General features: G+C 65.9%; 1 protein-coding gene across 1 annotated transcript; it reads left to right on the top strand.

Annotated features, from left to right (window-relative positions):
• The first annotated feature begins 7,255 nt into the window (after nt 1–7,255).
• CRYAA (crystallin alpha A) lies at nt 7,256–9,974 on the top strand. Its single transcript, NM_001082406.2, has 3 exons — nt 7,256–7,502; nt 8,392–8,514; nt 9,348–9,974. The coding sequence occupies exons 1-3, from the start codon at nt 7,314–7,316 to the stop codon at nt 9,555–9,557; spliced, it is 522 nt and encodes a 173-aa protein (NP_001075875.2). The 5' UTR covers nt 7,256–7,313; the 3' UTR covers nt 9,558–9,974.
• The last annotated feature ends 8,912 nt before the right edge of the window (nt 9,975–18,886 follow it).

Here is an 18,886-nt window from a genome sequence, read left to right as displayed (position 1 = left end):
CCCTCGCCCTTTTACTCAGGGAAGGAAGCCCCTGGGGACACGGTGGGCGCCTGGGCGGGGTCCTGGGCTCTGCCGCTTGTGGGTCCGTGAGCTTCCTGGGGTTATTCTGTGGGTGCCTGGCTGCTCCCTGGGGCACGCGGGGGTGGAGGTCTCCCGCACAGCCCTGGCATGGCCGTGGCCTTCTGTTTCTGCTCACACCCACGCGTGTTCAGCTGCAGAGCCGTTCGCCGCCACACTTGGTTCTCTTTACGACCAGGAAGAGAAGTGGAGCAGCGTGGGGTGGTGGCACTCAGTGTGAGTGGGAAAGAGGCCTGGGGCACGAACACAGCTGGGCACGCGCTGACCTCAGAACTGGACACAGCGTGCAGAGCCACTGCCTGCGACACGGCCTCCCATATGGGCTCTGGCTCAGATCCCGGCTGCTCCACTTCCCACCCAGCTTCCTGCTAATGCACCTGGGAAGCAGTAGAAGATGGCCCAAGTCCTTGGGCCCCTGCACCCACATGGGAGACCCGGAGGAAGCTCCTGACTCCTGCCTGGCCCAGTCCTGGCCTTTGCAGCCATTTGTGGAGTGAATCAGAGGATGGAAGACTCTCTCTCTCTCTCTCTCTCTCTCTCTCTCTCTCTCTCTCCCTCCTTCCCTCCCTCCCATAGCTCTCCTTTCAGACAAACAAATCTTGGTAACAGAAAGAACTGGGCGCTAGCCATCTGCTCCTGGGGCTTCGCCCGGACCTCCTTGCAGGCTCTCGCTCGCACCCCAGAGCTGACCTGCTGGGCCCCGGGTCGCGCTATCCCCACAGCAAGGAAAGAAACACGATTCCACGCTCCTGACCAGGTTGGTTTCCTCTTGGAAAGCCACTCAAGGAAGGCACAAGCCACACAAGGAAGACACAAGAAAGAAAAGTGACAGGCTGATGGCATTCCAAGCACAGGTGCAAAAGGTAGCATCATCCAGCCAACCAGAGCCGCTGTCCCCACAGGCCCAGCCCCCCGGGGAGCGAGCTGGGAGCCCCCCATGGAGGCGCCTGGGTCCTCAGGACTGGGAGCCCCATGGCTGCCCCAGCAGAGCCGCACGAGGCAGGTGCGTGGGGGGAGGCGGTCCTGGGTCCGTGGCTGGGTGCTATATGGAGCGGTGCCTCCGATGCCCTGCCCGACCTTCACCCTGACCTTGGCCTGCACAACTCCGTTGCCGGGAAACGGGCTAATTCCAGGGCTAATTCTGGCTCAGGTTAGCCTGACCGCCTCTGGGTCCCTGAGGCACCGGGACGTAGCCAAGTCCCCGTCAGCTGAAAAGTGGACTTTGCAATCATCTCGGGTCTCAGGCGCAGCCCCCGGAGCCGCGGGCATGGGGGCCGTTTGAATGCGGCCCTCCAGGGGCGGGCGTCAGGCCCAGGATGCGTGAGTGCCGGGGCTCAATGCCAGCCCCGGCTCCTGGTGCCAGCTCCCTGCCGGTGCAGACCTTGGCGGGCAGCAGCGGTGGCCCCCATAGCTGGGTCCCTGCTGCTCATGAAGGAGACCAGAGGGAGCTCCTGGCTTCAGACTCCGGCCTGGCCAGGTCCTCCCGCCTGTCTCTCAGAAACCAAAAAGGGCGAAGCAGGCTCCCTTCACAAGCTGCGCTCCAGCAGGGGAAGTCTTCCTGCCCGGGGTCCCTGGACCGGGGTCTCTGCTCGGAGGACGCCCGCGTTCTTGGGCGAAGCCACACTTTACTCCCAGGGCCCCAGGACTGTGGGACACAGGGGTCCCCAGACCCCCAGGCCAGGAGCACCCCCGCCCCACGCCTGCTGGCTTTGTCCCGGGCGGACGGGACTGGTGCCCTGGGCCCTGCTGACCAGGGCTTAGCCTGCGCATTCCTGCGGGGCCTCAACAATGGCCGTGGCCTGGCCTGCGCAGGGGGCTGGGCGGGCGGACTGGCGCCCGGGGGTGGAATCCCAGGGCTGCTTTGTGGAGCTCACAGACTGCTGGCGCTGTGGGAATCGCTGGGTGCAGCCAGTGCCGGCTTAGCCCCTGTGCGGTGGGACGGGAAACTGCTGAGAGCGGGCGAAACCCGGGTCGGAGACAATGCCCGGGGCTGGCCCAGGGAGGCCCCGCTTCCCGCCTGCGGGGGCACCGAGCACTGCCCCATGGAGGGGGCTCAGCCTCCCCCACCATGGAGACCCCGGGTGCACACACACACAACACACATCACACACACAGACCCCGTGTGTACACGCAATACCACAAACATGCCACACATAGAGACCCCATGTACACACAATACACATCACACACGCAGACCCCGTGTGTACACACCCCGTGTGTACACACACACACACCAGACATCACACACACATAGACCCTGTGTGCACACACAATACCACAAGCATGTCACACACACAGACCCCATGTACACACACAATACACATCACACAACACAGGCCCCGTGTGTACACGCACACACAACACACATCACACACACACAGACCCCGTGTGTTCACACACACACACAACACACATCACACACACATAGACCCTGTGTGCACACACACACAACAGACATCACACACACAGACCCCGTGTGTACACACATACAACAGACATCACACACACATAGACCCTGTGTGCACACACACAACACACATCACACACACAGACCCCGTGTGTACACACACACACAACATGACACACACACCGACCCCGTGTGTAGACACACACCACACACATCACACTCACACAATACGACATATACATCACACACGGACATACACAGCACCATACGCACGTCACACACACACTGTGTGCAGACACACACAACACACATATTACACACAGCCACATACTCAACAGCACACACATACCTTGTGCAGATAGATGCACACAGCACACGTCTCGCACACACACACACACACACACCGTGTGCACATGCACACAACACACACAGCCACATACTCAACAACACGCACGCACACGCATACCTCATACTACACACACACACTCAGCAGCACACACATCACACAGACGTGTCAGCAGCACCCCCACGCGTAGACACACCACACTGCACACAGCACCACGCGTGCGCACTGCCAGGCCTGTGGGGTCCTGCCCTGACATGCAGACCCGCACTCTTAGCTGGCCCCTCCCCAGCCTCCTTAGACCCCGTGTCCAGCCGTGTGTGAGGCCTGCCCAGCCCCGTCACGCGTGACTTCTCTGTGTCTTCCATGCTCTGTGCCCACGTGGTGGGGAGCACAGCACAGGGCGCAGGCCACACGTGGGCACCGCGTGTCCCTCTCCATCCTCCTCTCGGCTTCTCCCAGAGTGGGGAACGTGCGCCCTCACCCCTGCAGTGTGGACACCGTGCCGGGGAGCACGCGTGGCCGGCGCTGCCTGCTGGTGGAACCTGGGCCGTGAGCGTGGGCACCGCGTGTGCAGCTGTGGCCTCAGCCCCACTCCCCGCCATGAGCTTCGAGGGCCAGGCTGCAGGGGCTGCCCAGAGCCAGTGCCCGCCTGGTGCAGCCACCTCTGTGGTCCCTGGGCCCCCAGGGCAGCACTGGCCCCGGGCAGAGGCCCCGGGCCTCACGGCCACCTTGGCCGTCACAGGCGCTGGCTCTGCAGGGGGTGGCGGTGACCCCTTAGGAAGCCGGGAGCTGAGTGCTGGGCGCTGGGCAAGAGGCCAGGCGATGTCCCGGGGAGAATGGCCACCCTGAGAGCCACAGGCCGGGGTCTCTGAGCCAGAGCTGCTGCCTGGGAGACCCCAGGGCGGGCCGGGGCCCTCACCTGGGACCTGTGAGGGGGGTGTGTAGCCCCTCCCGAGCTGGGAACTGCAGGGCAGGCCCTGTGTGGCCCAGGACTCCCAGCCTCACACGCGTCCACTCCCGCCCCAGGGCCTGCTGGGAGCAGCCTGTGGGAGGGGGTGCCGTCGGGCACGGGCGGACCTCCCCTCGGCCGTGACCCCTGTGGTGGACGCTTGCTCCGGGTGCCTCCTCTCCCCTGGGGTCCCAGTGTGGCTGCCCCAGAGCCGGAGGGTGGGGGGCTCCAGGTCTCCCGTGGACGGCCATGGAGCCCTTGCAGGGCTGAGGAAGCTGCTGGCGCAGCAAGAGGTCCCCGAGGGCCCGCAGCCGGCCGTGTGCCTGGCGTTGGACACCCAGAGCGAATGGCCGTTCCGAGCACCTCGTCCACCCCACGCAGGTTTGTGCCCTGTCCAGTCATGCGGGGACCACGCGGGGACCGTGCCGTGAGCATCGCTTCTCTCACTGTTTGTTCGCACGCTCTGCAGAAGGAGCGCACCTGAGCTTCAGCCGCGCGCAGGCACCAGGAACCCCGAGGAGCCACCCCGCGGCAGCTCCCGGGCCCTGGCTCTGTTTCTCTGTGCGCCGATGTCATTTTTGGAGACCTGATACAGGAGTCCCGCCCTCTCCTGCGAGGCCGACCGGCTCCCAGCTCAGCACCTGCCTCGGGAACTGCGTGGTGGCGCAGCGGCTTCAGCCCGTAGCAGAGCACTGGTTCCAGTCCCGGCTGCTCCACTTCCGGCCCAGCTCCCTGCTGATGACCTGGGAGAGCAGTGGGAGACGCCCAAGCACTTGGGCCCCTGCACCTGCGAGGGAGACTGGGATGCAGCTCCAGACTCCTGGCTTTGGACTGGCCCAGCTCCAGACATTGTGGCCATCTGGGGAGTGAACCAGTGGGTGGAAGTTGTCTCTCTCTCTGTAACTGCCTTTCAAATATATAAATAAATCTTCAAACACCTCAAAGCCAACGGCTGTGGGAGAGGCAGCCGCTGAGCTGGGGGTGCCTTGGGCAGTTCAGTTCCCAGGGTGAGCTCTCACGAAAGGACAGGAAAGCCGTGCCCCCGTGCGCCCACTCCTGAGCGCACGCCCGAGTTGGTGTCCGGGGCGCCCTGAAGCCGAGACAGCACAGGGGCCGTGAAGGCTGGGGGGACGCAACCCAGGCCACAGCACCCCAGCTCAGAGTTGTGGTTGCCTGTGAGTCTACACTCGCAAAGCCATCCGCCCCCGGCATGCCCAGCCCAGGCTGAGCCGCCTCCCTGCCGCGGCTCGCCCCAGGACACCGCCAACGCTTTGGATGCCCCCGAGGGTGAGCCGGTGCTGTCGGAACCACCTGTGCCGGACAGGCTCTGTCCCAGCACAAGCGATGGATGGTGCCAGCAGACATGGCTCGGTGTGGACCGGTCGGCAGGATGGGTCACACAGGGCGTGTCCAGGCGGCCGGGAGGCCCGCAGGCCCGCAGCAGCTCCCCTGGGGGTGCCAGCTTCCCCAGCTGTTAGGACCTCAGCCTGGGAGACGCAGGCTGCACCGGCATTTCTTAGCCTGGCCGCGTCGGGAGCCGCGAGGGCAGCCTGGTTTACTATGGTTTTCAGTGCTGCCCGGTGCTGGCGCTCATGGCCATCAGCTCTGGCCACCCATTGCCGCTGCGGCTTTGGCTTCCGGGAGGAACCCAGCCCAGGGAGAAGGGTCTACTTTTCAGGTCTGAGGCAGAGCGGGCCTCGCCCGTGGCTGCTGACGCCACACGGGCGGCCCCCCAGCCCCCCAGCCCCGGCTTCCGCGGAGCTCCTGCTGCCGGCCGCGTGGCTGCAGCCCCGTGTGTTTGTCACTCGTGGTCGCTCCCCTCTGGCGCAGCAGGGCCTCACTTCAAGCCCCCCCAGTCTTGGCCGCAGGCTCTGTGTGCCAGGTGTGGCCCTGGGAGAGGCCGCTGAGCGTGGACGGGAGCCCGGGAGGCTGCAGCCCCTGGCGCACCGCAGGTCAAGCCGCGCCAGGTCGGAGAGGAGTGAACACAAAAGCCCAAGGAATCTGGTGATTCCTCTGCCCCAGGCTGCAGGACACAGCCCCGCCCCGCTGTGCAGGACACAGCCAGATGGACGCTCACTTCCACGGGAGCGGACCCCCAGCCGGGCCCCGGGGTCAGCGGCCAGCGCTGCAGGGCCACCGGCTGTCCCATCCACACCCACCACTGAGGGGATGCTGGTCCCCAGCCCAGACAGGCAGCCAAAGCCCCACCGCTCGCAGTCCCCTCCCCTGGTCCAAGCCGAGTGACCTGGGCACACAGCTGGGCCTGCCACGCGGGGTGAGGCCAGGGCTGCCTCCCACAGCCAGCAGGGGCGGTGCAGGCTGGGCCGGGGGCACGGCCCCTCCTCACAGCCCTCGCTACAGCTGCGCGTCTGGGATCACACACCGAAGGGTCAGGGTCCTCCCTTCCAGACCCCGCGCCAGGGCCGTGCCCGGAGCTGGTGCTCAAGATGAGGGTGAGGGCGTGACCCCCAGCACCCTGCCTCCCGCGGGGCGGCGCCCCACGTCCCACGCCGACCCCGCCTCGGCTGCGCCCCCCCAAGTGCTGCTGCCCAGACACACTTGCCACATCCCCGAGGGCTGTGGGGTGTGAGTGTGTCCCACAAACGAGAGACGGACGCCGGCCCCCAGCTGGGCCAGGGTCTGGGGCACATGGAACGGGCAGGACGAAGCCACCGTCCGGAGGGTGCGTTCGAAAGCCAGCCCGGGGCGGGGTGTGGCCCGGCACTGCCCTGTGCCGCGGGGGTGGCAGCTGGCAGCCGGGGGACCAGGAGCACCTCCAGACTGCCAAGGGAGGGATCCCCAACGTGCGAGCCTCCCTGGCCACAGGCCTGGCCCGTGGCAGGGCACTGTGTGGGTGACAAGGACAGTCGCAGCAGGTCATGCGTGGGGGCCAGGCTTCACAGGCTACGGGGCCTCCCGGGGATGCACCTGACCCCAGGAGAAGCTTCCCTTGGGGCCAGAACTGCCAGCTCCCTTTGGTGTCTTCTCTGCTTTCCGTCGCCCCCGAGGCTTCCGTAAGAGGCAACTCAGCTTGTGGGAAGCAGCGGGAGCTTCTGGGGACCCCACATCTGACGGCTGTGCCTGTCTACTCGTCCGGGAAACAGGTGGGCGCTGCCCCCACCGTGAGGGCCACACAGGGCAGAGGGCCGAGGCGCAGCTCTGTCACTGGCCGTGACGCCCCCACCCCTAGTAGCCGGGACATGAGCCTGGCCCCGGCCCCATGGGGCGAGGCGGGGAGGGCAGAGCGGCTCCTTGTTGCCCTGGTGGCCCGAGGCGCCCAGGCAGGCTGACCGGAGCCCAGGCCCCGTGCTGGTCAGCACAGGCCTCCCGGGCTGGGGTGCAGGGCCGGCCCCGCGGGGTTGCTGACCGTGCAGCTCCTGCATGAGCTCATGCCTTTCCCGAGAAATCCCCCTTAATGCCTCCATTCTCCCGGGGCGTATAAAGCAGGGCCGGCGCCCCGGCTGTCCACTGCACTGCCCAGCAGCCCCTGCCATCCTCTGCAGCCTCCGCTCCCCGCAGCAGCACCGCCGGCCATGGACGTCACCATCCAGCACCCCTGGTTCAAGCGCACCCTGGGGCCCTTCTACCCCAGCCGGCTGTTCGACCAGTTCTTCGGTGAGGGCCTCTTCGAGTATGACCTGCTGCCCTTCCTGTCGTCCACCATCAGCCCCTACTACCGCCAGTCCCTCTTCCGCACCGTGCTGGACTCCGGCATCTCTGAGGTAAGCGCCCCGGCGGGCGCGGCAGGCCTAGGGACTTCCGGAGAGCCGCCGCGGGCTTGTTCCACGGAGCCCGTGGGGACAGCCGCCCAGCCCGGGGGCCCCGCAGCGCAGCCTCCTCGCCCCTGCGAGGGGCCGGAGGAGGAGGGCGCCCGGCGCCCACCGCTGTCTTTTCCTCCATTAGCTCATGAGCCGTATGTGGTCTCTGATGCGCCAGCCTCATGCTGGAGACCCCAAGTACAACCCCGGCAACGCAAGTCCGGTGCCAGTGCGAGCTCCCGGGGGCCGCTCTCCGTCAGCACAGGAAGCCCGGGTGCGGGTGGGGAGCGGGGCTCCAGCCAGGGCCCTCAGGGAGCCCCCAGCGGCAGAGAGGCCGCGAGAGCTGCCTTCCTCCCCACCCTCAGCGGGGTGACAGGTGCCACGGCTGGGCTAAGTCTCCCCAACTGCCACGGTGCAGGGGTGCCCGAGCTGCGGGCAGGAGAGCGGTGTGAGGGCTCTGGGTGCCACGGTGGCCTGTGAGCCCAGCCCCGGGCAGAGACAACAGGACAGGAGCTTAGCACGGCCAGCAGTCAGCCTATAACCAGCGAGTTAGCCCATAATCGGTCAGCCCTCAACCAGCCAGTCAGCACTTAACCAGCTGGTAGCTCACAAACAGCCAGTCAGCCTTAACTAGCTGGTCAGCCCTTAACCAGCTGGTAGCCCCTAACCAGCCAGCCCTTCACCATAACTGCCAGTCAGCCCCCACCAAGCACACAGCCGCCAGCGGCACCGCCCGCCCCACCCGGCTCTGCGGAGCAGCGCAGCGTGGCGCCCGGGACCCCGCGGCGGTCTCCGTCCCTCGGGGCTCGTGGGAGGAGGCGGCTGGGGAGTCCCACGCGGCTCTGGCCTCCAGGTGCGGTCCGACCGGGACAAGTTCGTCATCTTCCTGGACGTGAAGCACTTCTCGCCCGAGGACCTCACCGTGAAGGTGCAGGAGGACTTCGTGGAGATCCACGGCAAACACAACGAGAGACAGGTGCGGCGGTGCGGGGATGGGACAGGCGCGCTCGCCACCCTGGAGCCCCGCCACGGCTGCTCCCAGCTGCCCCCAGCCCCACCCAAGCCGTCCGAGTAGCAGGGTGGGGCTGGCAAGGAGCTGGGGAGACCGGGCCCCAAGCCAGCAGGGTTGCACAGAGCCCTTGGCAAACGGCTGCCCCAGGGCCTGCCCACAGGGACACGGCCAGCTCCCAGGGCCCCTTTGCGGCCAGTACCTGGTGTCCCGAGTCATGGCTGGCTGAGCTCAGGCGGCGGGCAGGGGCTCCCCCTCTGCAGTCGCCCACTCTGCCGCATGGGAGTCCCTGGCACTGGGGCAGGGGGGAGGCAGCACCTGGGCGGAGCTGGAAGCCCAGACGGGGTCCCACGATGGGCAAGCAGAGGGGGGCCTGTGTGCAGCCTCCGGGCTGAGGCCGTGGCACCTCCTGGCCGGGTTGTGTGTTCCTGGCTGCGGTGGCTCGGGGAGGGGCACCCCCAAACCCTTCCTCTTCAGCCCCCTCAGCCCAGGCCAGAGGACGAGTCCAGGGTGGGGGAGTCAGGGTGTCCAGGGGAGTGGGGAGCTTTCCAGGGGTGCCAGGCTGGACTCAGAGGGCATTTTGGGGCACCGTGGTGAGTGGAAACAGTGGCCACCCCAGGGCCGTGGGCGCCCCAGGAAGGTCTGAGGTCACAGCCCCTCTGTAGAGGCAGGGAGGCCAGGTCGAGGTTCCAGGGGGGTTAATCGTGCCTCCCGGGAGGGGTCTGGGCCTTGGGGGACGCGTGCCCCTCCCCCCACGCCGCTGCACCGCCCCTGACGGCGCCTCCCTGGCCTCTGCCCAGGATGACCACGGCTACATTTCCCGCGAGTTCCACCGGCGCTACCGCCTGCCTTCCAACGTGGACCAGTCGGCGCTGTCCTGCTCGCTCTCCGCGGACGGCATGCTCACCTTCTCCGGCCCCAAGGTGCAGTCCGGCCTGGACGCTGGCCACAGCGAGCGAGCCATCCCCGTGTCCCGGGAGGAGAAGCCCAGCTCGGCGCCCTCGTCCTGAGCCCGCTGCCCCCACCGAGGCCCTCCGGTGCCTGGGCCGGGGGGACCCCAGAACAGGCGTGGGGCTCGTCTTCCTTCCCTTCCCTTCCCTTCCCGCTCATCTCCTCGGGGGAGTGAGGGTTTGAGAGAGGGGCACCCAGGGTGGTGGTGGTCCCCTGCTCCGTGAGGCCTCGTCCTGGGGCTGCTGGTGAGAGGTCAAAGCAGGTGACCAGGCCCTGAGAACACCACTAGCGACACTCTGACGGCTTCCGGACTGCAGTGGGGCCGGGGGCGTCCTGACACCCTGGCCGCGGCCCCGCCCGCCTTCCCCGGCGCCTCCTCTCTCAGACCCTCTTCCTCCACCCTCCCTCTACGTAGTGCCACTGCTGGGGACTCCGGTCACCCATGGCAGCCAATAAAGAGCAGGTGACACAAGCAACACGCTGTCCTGTGGTCTTGCTGGGCGGGGCGTGGGAGGGAGGGGTGGAGCCTGCGAGGGGCGGATGGGTGGGGTGTGGCCTGGGAAGGATGCACGGGGGTCCAGTGGGGAAGGGGTGGGACCTTGGGGAGGGGTAGGGTGGGGGAGGGAGAGGCACCATGCACCTGCCGGCCCCAGGCCTCCTGCACCCTCTCCTCCCCCTGGCCCCAGGGACAGCGGGAGGAGAGGGAGGGACCCCACGTGGGGGCTTCCATTGTCTTCTTGGGGTTCACCCTCGTGTCCCTGGCTAGCGCAGCCTGGGCCAGTGTGGGAGGCACTGCCTCCCTGTCGCCCCTCCCTGGATGGGACACTGGCTCTCAGGGACTCTGGTGACCAGGGGCTGAGGGTCCAGGCAGGCTGGCCTCTTGCCGTCTGTCCAGGCCCCTGCCACAGGCAGGCGCCTCCACCTCCACCCAGGGAAGGCTGGCACTGCCGTCTGGAGCCAGCAGGTGGCTCCCACGACCCACGGAGGCACAGGCCGGGGCCAGGCGTGGTCCCTGGGAAGCAGCCCCACAGCCGCATGGGCTGCCAGGGCCGTCACCCTGCCTGGGACCCACTGCCTGGGAGGTTGAGACTGAGGGCCCCAGGGACCCATGGAGCCCAGGGAAGGCCATGGGTGGCGCCCGCATCCTCCTCCTGGGAGAAAGGACTCTCACAGGGTGTCAGAGTGTTGGAGCTTGGGGTGTCGGGGTGTCAGGGTGTCGGGTGTCAGGGTGTTGGGGTGTCAGGGTGTCGGGGTGTCAGGGTGTCAGGTTGTTGGGGTGTCAGGGTGTCAGAGCGTCAGGATGTCAGGGTGTCGGGTGTCGGGGTGTCTGGGAGTCGGGTGTCGGGGTGTCAGCGTGTTGGGTGTCTGGGTGTCAGGGTGTTGGGTGTCAGGGTGTCGGGGTGTCAGGGTGTCAGGGTGTCGGGGTGTCAGGGTGTCAGGTTGTTGGGGTGTCAGGGTGTCAGAGCATCAGGATGTCAGGGTGTCGGGTGTCGGGGTGTCCGGGAGTCGGGTGTTGGGGTGTCAGCGTGTTGGGTGTCTGGGTGTCAGGGTGTCAGGGTGTCGGGGTGTCAGGGTGTCGGGTTGTTGGGGTGTCAGGGTGTCAGGTTGTTGGGGTGTCAGGTGTCGGGGTGTCAGGGTGTTGGGTATTGGGGTGTCAGTGTGTTGGGTGTCTGGGTGTCAGGGTGTCAGAGCATCAGGATGTCAGGGTGTCGGGTGTCGGGGTGTCCGGGAGTCGGGTGCCGGGGTGTCAGGGTGTCGGGGTGTCAGGGTGTCGGGTTGTTGGGGTGTCAGGGTGTCAGAGCATCAGGATGTCAGGGTGTTGGGTGTCGGGTGTCAGGGTGTCAGGGTGAAAGGTATCAGGGTGTCAGCGTGTTGGGTGTCTGGGTGTCAGGGTGTTGGGTGTCAGGGTGTCGGGTATCAGGGTGTCAGGGTGTCGGGTTGTTGGGGTGTCAGGGTGTCAGAGCGTCAGGGTGTCAGGTGTTGGGGTGTCGGGTGTCGGGGTGTCAGGGTGTCGGGTTGTTGGGGTGTCAGCATGTTGAGTGTCTGGGTGTCAGGGTGTTGGGTGTCAGGATGTCAGGGTGTCGGGTTTCGGGTTGTTGGGGTGTCAGAGCATCAGGGTGTCAGGGTGTCGGGTGTTGGGGTGTCCGGGAGTTGGGTGTCGGGTGTCAGGGTGTCGGGTATCTGGGTGTCAGCGTGTTGGGTATCTGGGTGTCAGGGTGTTGGGTGTCAGGGTGTTGGGTGTCAGGGTGTCGGGTGTCGGGGTGTCCGGGAGTTGGGGTGTCCGGGAGTCGGGTTGTTGGGGTGTCAGGGTGTCGGGTTGTTGGGGTGTCAGGGTGTCAGAGCGTCTGGGTGTCAGGGTGTCGGGTGTCGGGGTGTCCGGGAGTCGGGGTGTCAAGGTGTCAGGGTGTCGGGTTTCGGGGTGTCCGGGATTCTGGTGTCGGGGTGTCAGGGTGTCGGGCTGTTGGGGTGTCAGCGTGTTGGGTGTCTGGGTGTCAGGGTGTCTGAGCGTCAGGGTGTCAGCGTGTCAGGTGTCGGGGTGTCGGGGTGTCAGGGTGTCAGGTTGTTGGGGTATCAGGGTGTCAGAGCGTCAGGATGTCAGGGTGTTGGGTGCCTGGGTGTCGGGGTGTCAGGGTGTCAGGTGTCAGGGTGTTGGGTTGTTGGGGTGTCAGGGTGTCAGAGCGTCAGGGTGTCAGGGTGTCGGGTGTCGGGGTGTCCGGGAGTCGGGTGTCGGGGTAAGCATGCTGAACAGAAGGCAGGGAGGGGAGTAGTGCACACAGAACACACACACACACTCCCTCCACCTTTCACACACACACTGCATGCACTATACACACACTCACATACACTGCATGCAAGGTACACATTATATAGTACACGCACACACTATACACACACTACATACTACACACGCTATATGCCACATACACACTCCACACGCATCACAAGTGGCACCGCTTCCATCCTCCACACTCCACACACACTCCACACACACTCCACACACACTGCACACACACTATGCACTATATGTACTACATACTACACACACTACACACTGCATATCACACGCTACATACCACACAAAAACTACATACGAACACGCATACTACACACCACACACACTACACGCCCACACCCGGCACAACCCTGCACAACCCTGCACACACACACGCCCGCACCTCCCCATGCCTGTGGCCCAGCTCTCCGGCTCAGTGGCCTGGCCCTTGCAGAACCTCCTGGCTCCTGCCCGCCCAGCCGCGTGCCGCGTGCCGCGTGCCGAGTGCCGAGTGCCGCGTGTCTGAGGCGGGGAGGACTCGGGTCAGGGAAGCCACGGGTGCTCCCTGTGGGGCTGGGCAGTCACTCTGGCCAGCCAGGGCCCAGGCTCGCTGCTCCTCCCACCCCACCTGGCGCTCAGGGCGGCCTGAGCCCTGCAGTCCTGCTGGAGGTCCGGCCCCAGAGCTCAGGCCCTGGCTGGGTGGGGGGGAGCCGAGGCGGGGGTGGAGTGGCCGGCAGGTGACACGGGTTGGGGAGGGGATGCCAGACACAGGTCGGGTGGACGGCCTCAGCCATCCCGGGCTCCAGCGCCAGGGGACCACGCCAGGCGCTCACTGCACGGCCAAGCCCTGAAGCCTCCCGTGGCCGTGTGAGCTGCGTGCTGTCCCCATCCAGTCCTTGGGGTTTGCCAGGAGCCGAGGTCAGCAGGAGGGGCACCTCTTCTGCCCGCAATGGGCCCTTCCGGCAGCTCAGGCTCAGGAAGGGCTCAGCCCGCCCAGGACCCGGCCCCCTGCCCTGGCCCCCGGCCCCTGGTACATGCCCTCTCCTGCAGTGGCTGTCAGACTCGGGAGTGTGATGCCTGGGGCTCCAGATGGGACGATCCACACAGAGGTCAGAGGGCGCCCCAGGCCGGCTGCAGCCAGGTCTCCTGGCCGAGGGTCTGCTCAGATTTGCCCAGGGGACCCGTCAGTGTCACGGCCCCGGCAGGAGGCTGTGCTGACGCCTGGTGGCCGGCTGGGGTCTGACCGGCCATCGGAAACCTCGGGTTGCTGGGTCCGCCCTGCGTCGTTCCCACGGGCACTGGAGGATGCACTGCCCTCTCCTCTCTGGGGTCCCCTGCCCTCCCCGGGCCTCCCTGGGTGGCTGTAGCCGCCGCGGCCAGCTGGTCCTCCCGGGCCCCCCAAGCCGAGCTGTCTGAGGGACAAGGCACTGGAGCTCTGCGGTGTCTCCCTCTGCCGCCCACAGCTTCCGAGGTCTGCGGCCCGACTGCTCCCAGCTTACCCACGTGCCCCCTTGTTGCCTGGGCAGTCCCGGGCGGTCAGAGCCCAGGCCCAGCCACCTGCTGGCGAGCCCGTCGGGTCAGGGTGGGATTGGCCAGGTCTGGAGAACCGTCTCCCCTGGGGGTGGAGTCCAGAGCTCCTACCTTGGGTGATCGCTCCGGGGCCCCAGGCCCAGCCCCCGGAGGGAGACGCTGGGAGAGCAGTGGCTGCCTCCTCTGGTGGGGGAGGGGCAGGGAGCCCAGGAAGCTGCCTGTGGGTCCCAGGGCGAGGTCTCACCCCACCGCACCTGACACCTGCGTGTCGCTCCGTGGTTTAGGAGCAAGAATGATCTGTTCCCCTCCTGGGATCTCCTTGTGTACTCCAGCTGTGGCATCATCACCACCATCACCACCACCACCATCACCACCACCATCACCACCACCATCACCACCATCACCATCACCACCATCACCACCATCACCACCACCACCACCATTATCACCACCACCACCAACATCACCATCACCATCATCACCACCACCACCATCACCACCATCACCACCACCATCACCACCATCACCATCACCACATCACCACCACCACCACCATCACCACCACCACCACCATCATCACCATCTCCACCATCACCACCACCACCATCACCACCATCACCACCACCATCACCACCATCACCATCACCACCATCACCATCACCACCACCATCACCACCACCATCACCATCATCACCATCACCACCATCACCACCATCACCACCACCATCACCACCATCACCATCACCACCATCACCACCACCACCACCATCACCACCACCATCACCACCATCACCATCACCACCATCACCACCATCACCATCACCACCATCACCACCATCACCATCACCACCACCATCACCACATCACCACCACCACCATCATCACCATCACCACCACCACCACCATCATCATCACTACCATTATCACCATCCTCACCACCACCACCACCACCACCATCACCACCACCACCACCACCATCACCACCACCACCATAATTGCCATCACCATGTTCACCTCACTGTCTTCACCATCATCACCACCATCATCACCATCAACACCACCATCATCAATATCATAAATATTCTTTTCTTACTTTTAAATTTTTTATTCATTTATTTGAGAGGTAGGGAGTGGAGAAGAGAGAGTGGGAGAGAGAGGGAGAGGGAGAGGGAGAGGGAGAGGCAGAGAGAGAGAGAGAGAGGGAGAGGGAGAGGGAGAGGCAGAGGCAGAGAGAGAGAGAGAGAGAGAGAGAGAGAGAGAGAGAGAGAGAGAGAGAGAGAGACCTTCCCTGAAATGCTGGGCTGGGCCAGGCCTGGGCCGGAGCCGGGAGCCCCCTCCAGTCCCGAGCTGAGCGGCAGGGGCTCAGTGAGGAGAGAGCCGGGCACTGTGAGTGGGACACAGGGGCATCCTCGCCTTCCTCCGGGTGTCCCCATCGCCGGGGCGTGCCTGTGTGCCAGCCACCGTGTCACCTGCAGGAGGGCCCGCCAGTCTTCCTGCAGTGGGGAAGCGGGCTTGGACGCTGAGTCACTCGCCTGCTGTCCCCGGGCCGGATGCAGAAGCCGGGGAGGTGATCCTCACGGGGGCACGGGGGCACGGCAGCTGGGGGTCTGGCGACTTGCCCTGTGGTGTCTGGATTGCAGGTGCTTCCTGGGCAGGTCCCGCCCCCAGGTCGCCTTCCCTGCATCGCCTGCCTGCGCAGCCGACTGTCCACCAGGGGGCAGCAGAGGCCTCACTTGGCCGCCGGAGGCCGGCAGAGCCGCAGCCTGGAAGGTCACCTTCAGCACCTGCGTGGAAGAGGCCCGGCCCTGGGCCCGGGCTGTGTGCTGTGGGCGGGGCCAGCTGGCCCTGGCGGCTGCTTGAGGAGACGGCGGTACTGCCCCACGCGTGTGCCCTGGGCCCGCTGGTTCACAAGAAGTCGCCCTTGACCCGACTGCTTCCCGGAGAGGGTGACCTCAGCCTGCTCTTCCCACGCAGGCGCCCACGGCCGCCGTCAGGGCTGCCCCCACCTGCCCTCCCCTGCCGCGGCCTGTGAGTGTGGTGGGCGGCCCCGGGCCCACAGAGACGTCACGGGGGCCTCTGTCCACACCACGTGCGGCCCCGGGCCCACAGGGACGCTGAAGGGGGCCTCTGTCCACACCGCGGGGCAGCCCTGAGCCCACAGAGATGTGGCAGGGGTCTCTGTCCACACCACGGGTGGCCCCGGGCCCACAGGGACACTGAGGGGGGCCTCTGTCCACACCGTAGGCCCACAGGGACTGCTGAGGGGCCTCTGTCCACACTGCGGGGCAGCCCTGAGCCCACAGAGACATGGCAGGGGCCTCTGTCCACACCACGGGCGGCCCTGGGCCCACAAGGACGCTGAGGGGGGCCTCTGTCCACACTGTGGGCAGCCCCTTGGGAAGGGGGCCTGGGTCAGCCTGGGGGCCAAGCAAGGGGCCGTTTGGTCAAAGGCTGTGCTGCTGTGGGGCCTCAGGCCGGGCGGGGGCAGGAGAGGGGGCCAGGCCGGGCCAGGTGTGCCTGCTGTGCAATCAGCTCTGCACACGCGCACACACAGCATAGGGGCACACACACTGCACGGACACCCGTGTGCTCCAACACAGTATCACATGACGCACACATGTACCAACACACAGAGCAAGGTGTGCACAGTGCACGAACACGCATGTGCTCCCAACACACACACTCACATACTCTCACACACATGACCACACCGTACGAGCACATGACACACACATGCACTAACACACATGGCAGCAGGTGCACACGCCTCCCCTACAGGGCCACGGCCCAGCTCAGGGCTCTGTTCCCTCCTCTCATGGCTTCTCTGCATTGGATCAGTACTTGAACCCGAAATACACACACACTCACACTCTCACACACACTCTCACACACACACTCATATACACACACACTCACACACTCATATATACACACATACACTCTCACACACACCCACACACTCAAACTCTCACACACACTTACACACTCATACACACTCACACTCTCACACTCACACTCTCTCACACACACTCACACACACCCATACACACTCACTCTCACACACATACTCTCTCACACGTGCTTAAACACACTCACACACTCACACACACTCACACACACACTCACACAGACACTCATACACACTCACACACTCACACACTCTCACACTCTCACAGGGATGCTTTGTGCCCTCTGGTGTCTCTAGGACTTTCAGGGTGCCGTGCCATTCCTCCTGAGGTCAGAGAGAGAGAGAGAGAGAGAAAGGGGAGGGGGTGGGCTGTGAGCTCAAGGGCACCCAAGGTCATAGGGAGGAGGGGCGTGAGAAACCCATCTCAACACGGCTCAGCCCAGAAACCCAGCCTCGCCCCCGGCACTCAGGGTGTGCGCACATGGGTATGTACACGCGTGTGAGGGGCTGAGGCCCACAGCCGCCTGGCACCGGCTCAGGGCTGAGGGGCCGACCCTGTGTTCTTGGAGGGGCTGGGGGCCGCACGATGAGCTCCCCCCAGCGGCCCTCCAGGCAGCTGTCCCCGCCTGCCCGGTGAGGACACAGGGAGGTGGGACCTGTGCTGGCGCACCTGGGGTACCGGCTTCCGGGGTGGGGGTCAGCCGAGCCTGGGGCTGCCAGCAAATGACCACGGCCGGAGGCGTGCAGCGGGGGCCACACGTCTGCAGTCCAGGTGGCACGGGCCAGCGCCGTGGGGAGGCTCCCGCGCCCTGGCCCCTCGGGCAGCCCTGGCCGCTGCTGTCCTGCTCCTCACCGGAAGCTTCCGGGGCCCATTTCAAGATGAAGAAAGCGAGGACCGGACGCAGGCAGAGCTGCGGGGCCGTGAGATCCCGGGCCCAGCACCGCCGCCCACGAGGCGCAGGGCAAGGCGCCCGAGGGTCTTTTCCAGAAAGCTCTAGAGTGAGTGGTGTGTGATGCATCCAAGGACCCCGGGGGTCACCCCAGCCTCCGCGGCTCGCCCACCTCTGGTCCCTGTGAGGTGTTCGGGAGAGGCTTGCCCAGAGCTGACAGGCAAGGCCTGTGTTTCATTCTAGAAGTTTCTATGGCAATCCACGGTGCTCAGCACAGACCGCCCCACCCCGGCATCTGTCAGTGAGTCACCCATTAACAGACAATCGGGTCAGTCGCCAACCCAGACCGGCGCTGCCCCCATGGGGCCCCCAGTGCCTCCTGCTGGCTCAGCACACTGGGCCTGGGCTGGGGCCCTGGGCACGGAGGGGGAGGTGCCGGGGGCCGGGGGTGTGTGGGAACACGCAGGGTGCTTCGGGGTGGAGTGGCTGTGGGTGTCCTGGGAAGCTCCCTAGCACGCTGTGGCTGGCAGGACTCCCCCCAGGTCTGGGGGCCCAGGAAGCCTGGGTGGGTGCCCTTGCCTTAGGCCTGGGGCCCAGCACCCAGAACGTGGCCTCAGGGTCCCTGCTGCTGCGATCATGGGAGGCTGTGACTCGGGGAGGCCCGCGGCTCCCGTGGGTGCCCCTCCCTTCCGCTCCACGGCTCCTGGGCTCTGTCCACCTCGCTGCCCCCTCCCCTCTCACTGTACGCCGGCAGCACGCAGTCCAGACCGGATCCCAACACTGGGGTTTACCTGGCCTGGGGGCGGCTGCGTGGGCTGGAGGCCGCTGGGGGTCCAGCCGTGGCCTCCCTGAGCGCTCCAATGCGGAGCCCACACCTGGCTCACTGAGCCCTAGGCCCAGCCCTTCCCCCCACGGGAGGGACACAAACCGGAGCACCTCTCGCTGGCCGGGGACCGCACCCCCAGCCCCCAGCATGCCCCAACTCCTGCCACGGGGACCCCCTCCCTGGGCAGCGAGGAGGGGCCTCCTCCACGGGGGACTCCTGGTGGCAGCGGTGGGCGAGGGGCAGCCGGGTCCTGCGTAGTCCCTGTGCCCCCAGGTGCCCAGCGTCCACCCTCCAGGTAGTCCCTGTGCCCCCAGGTGCCCAGTGTCCACCCTCCAGGTAGTCCCTGTGCCCCCAGGTGCCCAGCGTCCACCCTCCAGGTAGTCCCTGTGCCCCCAGGTACCCAGCGTCCACCCTCCAGGTAGTCCCTGTGTCCCCAGGTGCCCAGCGTCCACCCTCCAGGT

This window comes from Oryctolagus cuniculus, chromosome 4, assembly GCF_051225735.1.
Source record: "Oryctolagus cuniculus isolate XC-2025 breed Fujian yellow rabbit chromosome 4, ASM5122573v1, whole genome shotgun sequence".
In the NCBI taxonomy this organism is placed as follows: Eukaryota; Metazoa; Chordata; class Mammalia; order Lagomorpha; family Leporidae; genus Oryctolagus; species Oryctolagus cuniculus.
This window is presented reverse-complemented; position numbering and strand designations above follow the sequence as displayed.

Bases quoted from the DNA above. Each gene is read 5' to 3' on its own strand.
- CRYAA (NM_001082406.2), top strand. From the start codon at position 7,314: ATGGACGTCACCATCCAGCACCCCTGGTTCAAGCGCACCCTGGGGCCC. The intron at 7,503-8,391 runs GTAAGCGCCCCG...TCTGGCCTCCAG, and splicing joins TGGACTCCGGCATCTCTGAG to GTGCGGTCCGACCGGGACAA. The intron at 8,515-9,347 runs GTGCGGCGGTGC...GCCTCTGCCCAG, and splicing joins GCAAACACAACGAGAGACAG to GATGACCACGGCTACATTTC.